The 12,996-nt window shown below is 43.7% G+C and overlaps 1 protein-coding gene across 2 annotated transcripts in view; it reads right to left on the reverse strand.

Annotated features, from left to right (window-relative positions):
- Positions 1-12,996, reverse strand: part of RGL1 (ral guanine nucleotide dissociation stimulator like 1) — a 257,439-nt gene that overhangs the window by 60,338 nt on the left and 184,105 nt on the right. For both annotated transcript variants that reach the window (XM_049634098.1, XM_049634097.1), the window contains one exon: positions 4,015-4,092. In XM_049634098.1, the coding sequence (XP_049490055.1) occupies positions 4,015-4,092 (78 nt within the window). The remainder of the gene's footprint in view (positions 1-4,014; positions 4,093-12,996) is intronic.

The raw sequence follows: 12,996 nt of genomic DNA on the forward strand, positions 1-12,996 counted from the left end.
GTGCACCGTAGAACGTTTCACAGAGATCCTGGCCTCTACCCGCCCGATGCCGATAGCATCCCCCACCCACCACCAGTTAAGACAACAAAAACGTCTCCAGATATTTCCAAATATCCTCTGGGGACAAAACCAGCCCACTGAGCATTGCCAGAGACCCAGGTCTTCTACACATGCATCCGGCATTAGGAAGCCTTGGGTCGTTGCTACATCTCAGGTGCCAGAGCTCTGTGATGATGGAGGAACTTGCAATATGTGACATATGGAAAGAAGGAGATGCCCCGATATTCTCTCAGAAAGACAAAGCAGTGACCCTCTCCAGCCACAGAAATGATTAGGAGAAGGGTAACTTTAGAAAAAGCAAAAAGACAACGGTGAAATGAGATGAAAAATAAAAAAAGGAGAAGTTGGGAGGGGGAGAGGAAGCAGCTGGGAAGCAGGAGAATGAAAGGAAGAAAGAGGTCAGCAGAGAGAAGGGATTTTAGCATTCCAGCATTTGTAGGACAGAGTGGTCCATTATAAGATAAAGTAGCATATTTTCATCAGGCATAATTTTTTTAAAAAGCAACTCAGTCTGAGGAAAAGGGTCAAGAACTTTCTACCAATTCATTGTGAGGCTTTAGGAAAGGACCATTGTCCCCAGATGATGGACCCCTCAGGGGAGTTCTATGTGAAGCTCTTTGTTAAGGACTCATATGCTTAAAACTGTAAAGCCCTTTAAAACAGCTTATCCTGGAGTCTCCCCCACATCACTGTTCCTGGCATACAATCAAGTTCAAGGAAGTTTTAGAATAGGACTTTAAAATAATGAGCAGAATTCTTCACATCCAGGGTACAAACCAATTTTCTTTAACTTGCTACTTCCCCAGAAACCTATTTAATCTCAAAACACTCCCTGGGAAACAGAAAAGCTCTGGATATTTTTCAGACTGTTACTCTCCTTGGTGGCTAGCTGAATGATAGCTCCAGATCTGACTCAACTCCAAAATCTGTGGATAACGACACACTTATTTCTACATGTGGTCACAGGTGGAGGGAACATTTGACAAGCTGGCCACTCAATTCTTACAGTATCCCTCCTTTGTTTATGCTTAAAAATATATATAAAAAGGTTCTTCTCTGGGGCGCCTGGATGGCTCAGTCAGTTAAGCAACCGACTTCGGCTCAGGTCATGATCTCGCGGTTCGTGAGTTTGAGCCCCACATCCGGCTCTGTGCTGACAGCTCGGAGCCTGGAGCCTGTTTCAGATTCTGTGTCTCCCTCTCTCTCTGCCCCTCCCCTGCTCAAACTTGCTCTCTCTCTCTCTCTCTCTCTCTCTCTCTCTCTCAAAAATAAAATAAACATTAATTTCTTTTTATTTGAAGAGGTTCTTTTAAAAAATTACTATTTCAGTTAAGTTTTCGTGAATAAACAAAATGTACAACGAAACCCCTAATCCTATGACTCTGAAACCTTAAAATGTGCAGAATCACTCAAGGATCTTCCTGAAATGCAGATTCTAATCCAGGTCTGCAGTAAGGCCAGAAATTCTGCATTTCTAGCAAGCTCCCAGGTGGTGCCAATGCTGCTGGCACATGGACCACACTCTAAGTAAGAAGTCTGTACGTCTAAGCCATGTCCCCAGATCACCTATTTGATTATACTGGTTCCTTCCTACAAAAACTTTTCAGGGCTGTCTACTGCTTAGCAGGGATCGTCCTATTCTCTTGAGAAAATTAACCCCCTTCGCGATAGCTTTGGTTCTACAACTCCCCTCATCCTGGTACAGACACCATCATGAAGCAGCCACACCAGTTCTGTGTTGTTCCCAAAATGTCACATACACTGCGTGTCCCTGATTTGGTCCCACTGTTCCCTCTGCCTAGATGGCCCTACCACCAAAATTTTCACCCTCCTTCAGAGCCTACCTCAAATTGTCACCTCCTCCAAGAAGCCTCCCCAAGCCCTCTAAGAATAAAAGTATGTGTTCCACTTACCACATCTTGCATTGGACGTTCAAAAAACTACACTGGTTTGTCTGGTTTTCTGGAAGGTTATGGCCCATCCAATAAAATAATAAAACTCCCTAACTCAGGACTTAAAAAGATACTCAATTTTCTAAGCTTCACATCTTTGGCTTCTGAAGAAAGGATTCCATCGGTCAATCCTCTGAGGAGTTAAAATATTCCATAGGATTAACCGCCCAAACTTTTGGCTCCAAGAATGAATACTTACTAAGAGTACTTTCAAGCACCCTGGCATACAGCCCATCTACTCAAGAACATCACTCCTATAGTGGCCTGCACCCCTGCATGTTTCTTCAGTGTCTCCCACACTATTCTCATCAGATTAAACTATCACCTAGTGCTAACACACACACACACACACACACACACACACACACACACTGAAAAAAAACTCTCCTTTGCTCCAGATCATCCTCCTGCCCATTTCTCTTCTCTTATAGAAAAACTTCTCCGAACTTCTGTCCTCTCTTGACCCACACACACCTCCATCCACGACAGCTGCACTTGTCAAGGGGACCAAAGACCAACATGTTGCAAACACAGTAGTTGCTTCCCAGGCTCCTCTTGCTTGATATCTGAGCAGTAATGGATATAATTGGTCACAGCAGCACCCCCCCCCCAAAACTCCTTCTTTGCTTGTCTTTTGGACACAACTTCTTCTTTCTTCTCCTTCCCCACTGGCTGCTCTGTTCCAGGCTCCTCTTACTGGACCCTCTACTTTCCTGACTCTAAATACTGGAGGAAACCAAGGCTCAGTCTCTGGACCTTCCTCTTCTCTATCTGCCCTTTGTTCCCAGGAGGGCACGCCTGGCCTGCTAGCCTTAAACACCAGGTATAAACTGAGGATGCCCAGATTTGTACCTCCAGTCCAGACTTCTCCCAACCATCTAGACTCATCCAACGGTCTCAAAATTAGTATGTCTAAGACGAAATTCTTGACACATGCTCCCCACCATACTGCTCCTCTTTGCCAGTCTTTCTTCTCTCATAAAGCCAAGGTTCTGCTCTATCAGATGCTTACACCACAACCCTTGGAGGTGTCCTGGCCTCTTTTTCTCTCAGATGCCCCGTCCACTTCATCGGTACAACCTCCTAGAAACACCTTCAAGATCTCTGCAGAAGCTGTTCCTACAAGTCACTCCTGCTTTTACTACTACTATCACTACTAATAGCACCACCACCACCACCCCACTCCTCTTCCTCCGAAAGTCCATGCTACCAGCAGCCCTTGCTTGGACCCTTGTAAGTGTCCTAACCAGGCTCCTTGCTGCCGCTCTTGCCCCCGTCCACCGCCAGAGTCTATTTTCCACATAGATGCATAAAAACCTTCAGAAATATAAATCAGGCCATAGCCCTGCTCTTCGTAGAACCTCTAAATTCTTATGTTCCTTAGTTCCTTAGAATAAAATTGAACATCCTGCCCGAGGCCTTCAAGTCCCCATGTGGTCTGGGGCCCCCACTACCTTATAGATCTCATCCTCTGGCACCTGCTCTTGCCTCATTCATCTCCCTACCACTTCTCCAACACTGCTCCCGCCTCAGAGCATTTTCCATATTTTCCCTGCCTGGATATTCACAAAGCCGAGCCCGTACCCCATTCAGGACTCTGCTCCAATGCCACCGGATCAGAAAGTCCACTCCTGGCACCCTCTGTGAATCAAACTCTCCATCAGGATCTAGCCCCCTTTACCCTACTGCATTCTTTTTTGTGTGGATTCCTTGTCCCTCTGCTAAAATACCAACTTCATAAGAGCGGAGACTTAACTTATTTTGTTCATAGCTGTTCCCCTTAGCACAGGGCCTGGCACATGGCAGATGCCTGATACATTTTTATTGGATGAATAAATGAATTATCACTGGATGGTCAAAATATAACTGTATGATTTTACTCATTACAAGAAAATCCATGACAACATTAGAAAGGAATAAAAAAAAAACTCTGCTGAATTACATTCTTTTAAGATAATAAGTCTTGACTAAGAGCTTGTAATGCAGAGAGAGGCATACTTACTTCCTGATTACCATCTTAGACTCTGATGAACTGGGGCTTTCATCCTCTTCACAGTTTGGGCTTGTCAGGTTTCCATACCTTACGGATCAAAACAAAAATACCCACTCAGTGGGGTTGGAAAGCAACTCTATTCCATTGCAAACATGAGATAACCGTCACACTTTTCAGGAGTAATTACGGAAAGAAATATTTATGCAATAGCATCAAAAACTGATGGTGCTGGGATTTACTTATTGGGCATATGGATACTCTAACCAAAAACAGTGATTTAACAAGGAATTGCACTACTTAAAACTTTCCCTTAATATTTGACATCTCTTTGAAATTCTTGGGAAGAACTTAGGCTTTTCCTCTCAGAGGGAGGGTCAGGTGTCACATTCAGCAAAGACGGTAGGTTCCTTGGGGGCTGGAGACACAGCCCTCTGCTCCATCTACTGAAGGACCTTGTGGCCCTGCCTGTGCCTTGTGCCACCCTCACACTCGTACCACCACACGTGCCCCGTAACGACTCCCTGCTATGCTCACGAGTCTGGTCTCCTCGAGGAGAAGTCCCTGAGGAGAAGGGTTACGGAAGTAATTCTGGACCCTCCAGGAAAGGCTGAGAGAAGGGCTGAAGAACAGAATTTTTATGCAACCAGGAGAAGAGCCAGGGAACCAGGGAAGGGGACCCAGGGGGACAACTTTTTAGAAAGTGACAGGTGCTTCACAATTTTTTAATTTGTCTCATTATAAACTCAAAATTTACTAAATAACGAATCAGTCCCTAATTACAGTTAGCTGTCCTTCCCACTCCATATGTAAGCAAGACTCTTTTGTATAAATATATCACATTTTGTTTGGTTCCAAATGTACACTTTAAATTCTTGAGGAGTAGGCTTTTCAGTAACTCACAACAAATGCCCTATTTCTGCAGTTCCTCTCTTCCTCTCAATGAAGAAGCCAGAGATTTCTTGGCATTTCACAAGCTGGTACTCTGTCCCAAAGTTTTGATAAGAGAAATTCTATAATTGGTAGGTTTACATTTTTAAAGAGAACACTTTTGTCCTCTACTAATGGGATTAAAGGCCCCAGTACCCTTATGTTCCTTGTTCCTAGGATTTACAAATCCTTTTAAAAATAAAAGCCCACCATCTGGTTTGACCGAATTCCAGCCCATCTGGTCTCCCTATCACCCTATCCTGGTAGGTTCCAGTCTGCACCCTTAGGCATTGGCCCCCCTCCCCTGCACCTGTTCCTTTCTCGAGCTCATCAGCCTTATGGACTTCTTGGCCTCCTGAACATATTTTCCACAGGCCTCCACCCTCCCTAGCCCTCTTCATTCTGTCTGCACCTGCTATTCAGAGGGCTTCCAGGGCCACCCTTCGCTTTTCCTGAGATAAGAACTTAGATTAAGATGTATTCAGCCCCGTATGAGCAAGGCAGGGATGGGAAATGAGATTTCTCCTAAACAAACAGATTTTTTGGCTCTCTCCGTGGCCACCGTCAGAGTGAACCATGTACTCATCTTCTCTCACAACAGACTTTGTGGTTTATTGAAGTAGGAAAGATCAGGGCGGGTGAAGAGCAGGGCTCTGGGACGGCCACCGTAGCTTCCACCTATCTGACGAGAGAGACCCACAAATTCTTCTCCCGCCAGCCCTCAGGGACTAAATGTGGGACTGAATCTTTGTTTTTGTCATATTCTATCTTAGTTCATTAATTCTCTCTGGTTATCTGTGAAATACCACACCTTTTATATTCCAACTGAAGCTACGAGAGACACAAAGGGAAAGATCCGCTCCTGGTATTTCTTTTTCGAGCTGTTTGTACCAAAAATGTCCTGATCTTCCTCTTCTTTGTCTTCACTGTAGCTTCTCATACTTCGCTGTTCTTTCTCTACATTTTTCAGACTCAGGGCCAAGCTGCCGGTTGGAATGACGTGAGGACCTATCACGGGTCCCCTTTGAGAATGTGATGCCACAGGTCCAGTCAGATGGTGTCAAGAAGGACTAAGCAACTCACACTGGTGAGTGATGGTAGCTCTTATTAATTAACCTGGTACCATCTGCTCAGAACGTGTGTGCAGAAGACCCCATGGATATTTCTCTCAGCCATCAGCGTGTCTACAGATTCCTTATCAGGACCAGAATGACTGGTTGACAATACTCTGGAGACCAATGAGGACCATCGCTAAGAAGGCAAACCACGTGTGAAGCGTGCATAGTCCAGGGGCCCAGGCTGTTCTCCATCTCGTCCACCAGGAAATCCTTTGGGCTCTGCCTTTATAACGTACCCTGAATCCAAACACTTCTCATCACTTCCATCCTGGCTTTGGTCTAGATCACTTCCATCCACCACCTTTGGTCTAGATCAAGGCCAAAGCCACCTAACCAGTCTCTTGGATCCAGCCCAGCTGCCACAGCAATCCTGTTCAACATAAACCACATCCCATCACTGCTCTGCTCAGAACCCTCCTGTGGCTCCCGTCTTACTCTGAAGAAAGGCCAAAGTCACGCCTGCCTCACAGGGCCCAAAGGGACTTGCTCTGATTCCTCTGACCTTGCCTCCTACACCCGCTCACTTTTCCTCAGCCTCACTGGCCTCCCTGCTGCTCCACTCACACCAGGCATCCTCCTGCCTCAGAATCTCTGCGCTCACTGGGGCCCTTCCCCCCACCCCCCATGCCAACAGCTCCCTCCCTCAGCTCCTGCGGGTCTCTGCTCCAGTGTCACTTTATCAGTGAGGCTTCCCCTGCCCACCCCATGACACTGCTTTATTTTCTTTCACAGTCTTCTGTGGAGACTGTGTAACCTAGTTATTGTGTTAATTGTCCATTGGAACATAAACTCCAAGAGAACAGGATTTCTGTCTCTTTTGCTCACTGCTCTTTAGTGCTTCAAATGGTGCTGGGCTCCCATGAGGCAGGCTGATGGCTACTTGTTTGGGGGCAAATGAATGGTCTGGTGGGGCTCCCCAAGCAGACATGAAAACAGACCTCTCAACTACGAGGCTACTCAACTACTCTGTTGCTACAAAGGCACCATCTGGCTTTTTGTCTTAACCTGTCCATGCCTTCATTCCTAAAGGTCTAGGATCATAAAAAGCTTTAGGACAGCTGTGACCATTCCAAAAATCTAAAATTGAAATGCAAAAGAAATAAAGTTCTAAGATCTTAAAGGTATAAGCAGTACAAAAAGACAAGAGAAAAACGCATACACAGTTTTACAAAGGAGACCTTCAGAAGCGAGATAAAATTAAAGAGCCTATAACCCTCTGGAATTTTATGCGGAGGGGATGATTATTTGCCCCTGCACTTTTTTTTTTTATCATTAAAGGGAATTAACGCCTTACAGAAAAGAAACTAGACCCGCACTGGAATCAAAAACGCTTTAATGTTCAAGCTAGGTCATTTGAGAGTCAGTTTTACTAGATTAAGAGCGTTTCTTTGATGTTTCCTGGACCCTCTCATAGCTTCCAATCAAAAACCAAAGTCAAGTTCAATTCATTTACTCCAGGGGAGTAAATAAAAGGGGTGTGTGTGTGTTTAATTAATGGCACTAGAATAGCTACAGACAAACTTGTCAACAATGTCACCTCCAATTTCTGCAGTCTCCCTAGGATTTAAGATCAAAGCTTCAACCTCTTAAGAAGGCTTGCCAATGAGAAACTGGCCTTCTTTAAATGGGAACTCATAAAACTTAAATTAAAATACAAATTGTCAGAACGACTTTTGACATGGTTTTCCCTGTATCACAAGGCGAAATAAAGATTTACAGATGCCTCTTAAAGTACAGTCTTAAACAATTATTTACTGCGGCCTAAAAATTACAAGAAAAAAAAACCCCATAATGTTTAACTGGTTGCTGACATTTAAACAGGAAACAGTTATTTCCAGAGGGGACAGATAGTATTGTTTGGAGCCTATCTGAACAAATGAAATGTTTAATATGTGTTTGAAGAGGGGACAGAAGCATTTGTGGTTCAAAGAAATCCTACGATAAAGTTGTCCTCAGGGACAGTCTTTCTGGTAGGAGGCACTTTCTAATTTTCACTCCATAACAGAAAAGTCTCAGTAATACCAGATCAGGATGGGGATAATGCTGAAGAACTTTTCAGGCTCCACTGGATTCCAGCAAGTGACCCAATAATAATGGCAGATAATACTGGCTCCTTACCACACACCAGGTACCGTGCTAAGCACTCTATATGGATTGTTTCATTTAATTCCCACAATAATCCTCCATGCTGCTATTATTATTATTATTATTCATACTTCGCAAATGAGAAAACCAGGCCCAGAGAGCTGAGGTAATTGGCCCTCGAAGACACAGCTACTAAGTGAAGCAGAGATTTGAACTGTGACAGACTCTAGAACCCAGTCCCTGAGTCACAACCAGAATACACAAGCTAGAGTTATCTTATTGATTTTATGTCTCCAGTGCACCATTCTTTGAGGTCAGAAACCTTGGGATTTTCATTCATTTCCCCAATCATTCATCTTTTTACTCATTCAGTCTTCATTCAATGACTATTTGTTAAGGCCTATGTTCAGACACTATTCTCAGCACTGGGGATACGGCCCCTGTTTTCATGGAGCATACCTGTAGTGAGGGGAGGTAGACAATAAAATAATAATTTGTTAATATATACTAAGTCAGAAAGTGAAAAGTACAGTGGAAAAAATTAAATCAGGCAGGGGTGATCAGACATTAGAGGGTCAGAGGTGGCTACTTCACACAAGGTATTCAGAGAAGGCCCAATGTGAATTTGACAATGATGTGAAATCCTCCAGAAGGTGAGGGAATGAGCCCTACAGATTTCTAAGGAGTCTTCCAGGCAGAGTGGGGAGCCATGGCAGAATGGTGTGTTTGAGAAACATCAAGAAAGCCATGGAGTAAGGAACAAAGGGAGTAAGTAAGGGGAGAGAAGGAGATGAGGCACAGAGGTCATAGGGACAGATCATGAGGACTTGATAGGCCATTGTAGGGGATATACTCACTGCTCTGTCCCCTGAGCCAGGAATGGAGCCTGTTCTTAGCAGACACTCAACAAATATTTGCTAAATGAATGAATTAATACCATTGATTGCTGTAAATGAAGGAAAGGCTGGGGAGGAAAGAGAAGGGAAGAAGCAGCTTACTGGGGGTGGATGAAAGAACAGAGAGGAAGAAGGAAAGGGAAGAGACCTCACATGAAGCTGCTGACTCAAGGGCCTCTGGGAGTCTTTGCTCTTCTAATAAACCCCAGCCCATGAGCGTCCAAGGCATTTTTCTTTAACTGACCCACAGGAACACAGGTCAGGTATGAGAAAAATGTTCAGAAGCTGACCTTGACTCAGGAGAATGATACGGGTGAAATAGCCAACAGATGTCTGGAACACCAAGGAAGCTTTGATTAAGACTGTGGACTGTATCCCATAGATCAGTAAGAGGGTTGTTTTTAATCACTCTAAATAATATCCTTCACTGTAGGCACTTCTCCACCCAAATCCGACCTCAAAAGTGGGTCACTGCCACCAAGCCTACCTTGGAAAGGTCTTGTTACCACCATGGAGCTGGTTATTCAAAGAGAAGATAAAGGTCAAAGACAACAAGGCAAAAACTCTGTTTTCTTACAAGGGACTAGTTATGCTGAGCAGAGAAGCCAGCAATGTGCTTTCCACTCATAAGATCTGGTTCTCCAGGCACTTTTACCATGATTAGAAAAAGCTAGGGGCACCTGGGGGTCTTAGTCGGTTGGGCGTCAGTCATGATCTCTCGGTTTGTGAGTTCAAGCCCCACGTCTGGCTCTGTGCTGACAGCTCAGAGCCTGGAGCCTGCTTCAGATTCTGTATCTCCCTCTCTCTCTGCCCCTCTCCCACTTGTGCTCTTTCTCTCTCAAAAGTAAACATTAAAAAAAATTAAAAGAAAAAGCTAGAAGCCACAGAAAGAGCTGCTGTCCTCCCCTCTAGGCTTCTGCTGCCAAGGGCCCTCCATCCTCGTTACCCTTCAATTCTCCACGTTAGCTCCAGAGCAGTCCCTGGCAGTTAAGGCCACATTAACAGCAAAAAGTACTTAGCATTTCTGTTGCACTTCACAGTTACAAAATGCTCCACGGTTATAAAATTTTCCCCTAACCCCAACCCACAACTGTCTGAAGAGGGGACCAAAAGGACAAAGGTTTTATAATCCCTGTTCTTCCAGAGAAAGAAAACCAAAAGGTCTATAATTTGTTCCCATCCAAATTTAAGATTATTTCTTAAGTGTGATGGGTTTTACACCCTTGCTCTGTAAGGTGTCTTCTATTTTCCGTTCCAAGACCTTGTCATCAATTTCTCCTCGCTCATCCATTTTCTGCCACCACAGCTTGGCGCCTCCTCAGTGTCTCCTCCCTCCACTTCTGGAAGGTAGCAGTTGTGAACAATCAACTGTGAATGCGTCTTGCTAGCACGCTGCCCGGGCCGTAGCCGCAATGAAGGACAGCAGAAGAAACAGGGTTGGGTCTGGGGTAGGGAACAGGCAACATTCTGACAACCACAGAGTCTGTAAAGCGGGTTGAGATTTGTCTTAGGTTCAAGACGAATTAATACATCCTTAACAAATCAGTACAAGGCTGTAGCTCACAACCCAACCACAAAAAGGTGCTATCGCGAAGCTCGTCAAGAACCTTACAAAATGTGCTGTGTAAAACCTCATACACTGAGTATGAGGGTAGGACTGTGGTATCCCATCATTTTTAGGACTACTTTTCTCCCCTATGCTTACAAAAACTCAATATAGCATTGATTTACATGTCATTCCCAAGAGCTAAGTTCTCTCCCACACACGCATGCATACACACACACACACACACACACACACACACACGTAAAAAAAAAAAAGTCAAATAAGAGAAAAGTCATAAGAAAAACATGAAACTAATTAAAAAACACTCCTTTTTAGTTTTAAAGATTCAGATATACCTTTTTTAAACCATTAAATTTACTTTAATGAAATTAATGAATTTAATTTTCAGAACCATACTTCTCTGCCCCATCATGATATACGGTAGGAGCACTGCCCTCCTCTGACTCCTAATGGCCACCTACCTGTCATGTGCCATCACCCATGCTCAGGAGCATTTGCCTGGAGGGCCCCTTGATGAACTTATGGAAGTTTGGGAATCCCTAAACCATATGCAAAATTTGGTGATGTGCTTTTTTTCTAAATGGATGATGATCCATAGTTTCTAGCAGGTTCCTAAACAGGTTTGTGATCAATCACTCCCACCAACTGCTAGAAAATGGTCAAGACCACTGCTTTCAATTATCAAAGCCAGATTGAAAACCAGAATACATTCCAGTTACCACTCAGGATATATGTACCCTGCCTTTCAGGGGTTTTTTTTGGCAGTTTTATTTTGTGGTTTCCAAACAAATGCACATAAAAAAAATCTGCTGAGCAATTTGGCATCCTTTTCTACAAAAGAAAGATAACTGTGTGTCCTCCCTCTCTTGGCCAAGTGACATTAAAAAAAAAAAAAAAAGGTATTTCATAGAAACATTTTGATCTCATTTCACGAAAAGAAAGCTAGCCTGGTTCGGTTATGACCTGAGGTGAAGTCTTTGACAGCATCCCTTCAGGGTCTACTTTAACAGAACCATCACTTCCAGCCCGTTAAGCTAGGGTTCTACAATCACCACACGTTCCCACAGAGAATTCCCACAGTGCTTCTGGGTGAAAGTTGGGCCCATTTGGCAAAAATAAATAAGGATTTACTAAAGACAACCAACCCAGCAAGGAAGAGAACTTATTTCCATTTTCCCTCAAGTGATTAGGGTTGGATGTAATTCTAAAACAATACCAAATGAAATTTTTCTGGTTAACATAATGCTAGGGCATAGCTACAGAGAGAAAAGAATAAGTGTTTGTCATGTTGAGGCTAAGCCCTGTCTTTTGTTTCCTGCCATGCTTCCCAGAGCTGAGCGGGTGAGCCATGGCTGATCAGGGCACGATGTCCTGAACAGAACAAAGCTGAAGGTGAATGAGCATGTGACCCTCACTTCCTTGAGCAGCCTGTGACCATTCGATGTCTGGAGTCAATCTCCCTGACAAGAACTCCTTATTTTTATCAAATTGTGAACAACTTCCCTACTAGACCAAAAAATTTTATTGATGTTGTATTAGTTTTCTATTGCTGCCACAACAAATTACTACAAACTCCGTGGCTTACACATAAATTGATTAGTTTATAATTACATAGATCAGAAATCCAACACACAGTGTCAGCAGGGCTGTGCTCCTTTCTGGAGGCTCTAGAAGACAATTCATTCAGTTGCCTTTTCTAGCTTCCAGAGGCTGCCTCAAGTCCTTGGCTCATTGTCCCCTTCTTCCACCTCCAAAGCCAGCAGCATGGCATCTATCTGACCCTGTTCCCATCCTCACATCTTTTTCTCTGATTCTCTCTTTTGCCTACCTTTCACTTTTAAGGACCGTTGTGATTACATTCGAGCCACCCAGATAATCCAAGATGATCTCTTTATTTGTAGGTCAGCTAATTAGCAATATTAATTCTGCTTTGCCTGGAACCCAACATATTCATATTTCAAGGATTAATCCTGGACATCTTGCGGGGTGGGGGGGGGGGGTCAGGCATCATTCTGCCTGCCATGGGCGGGTATATAAATTATTACAAATGTTATATCTTCTATCATTTTATGAGCTAAATTGTTTTTCTCCACCTGATAAAGCATGAACCAGCAAGAGCACAGGACTTTTCAAGAAGGATGTTTTCAATGCTCTTTTCAATGTTAGAAGCATTGATACCCAGAGATTCTCAAAGCCCTTGTTATAATCCTCTTTTCTTCCATAAAATGTTTGTATCTTCCTAATAGTCACAAGAAATAAGATCTAAGTCCAATCTACCTTCCAGAAAACTGTCTTTACTTTTTTAAACCCATGACATCTACACCATCCAAGAGTTTTCTTGCCTATGGGGTCATCAACATTCAAATCTAGAGAAAATCTGTTTAAACTCATGTGCTAT

Source organism: Panthera uncia, chromosome F1 (assembly GCF_023721935.1).
Source record: "Panthera uncia isolate 11264 chromosome F1, Puncia_PCG_1.0, whole genome shotgun sequence".
Lineage (NCBI taxonomy): Eukaryota > Metazoa > Chordata > Mammalia > Carnivora > Felidae > Panthera > Panthera uncia.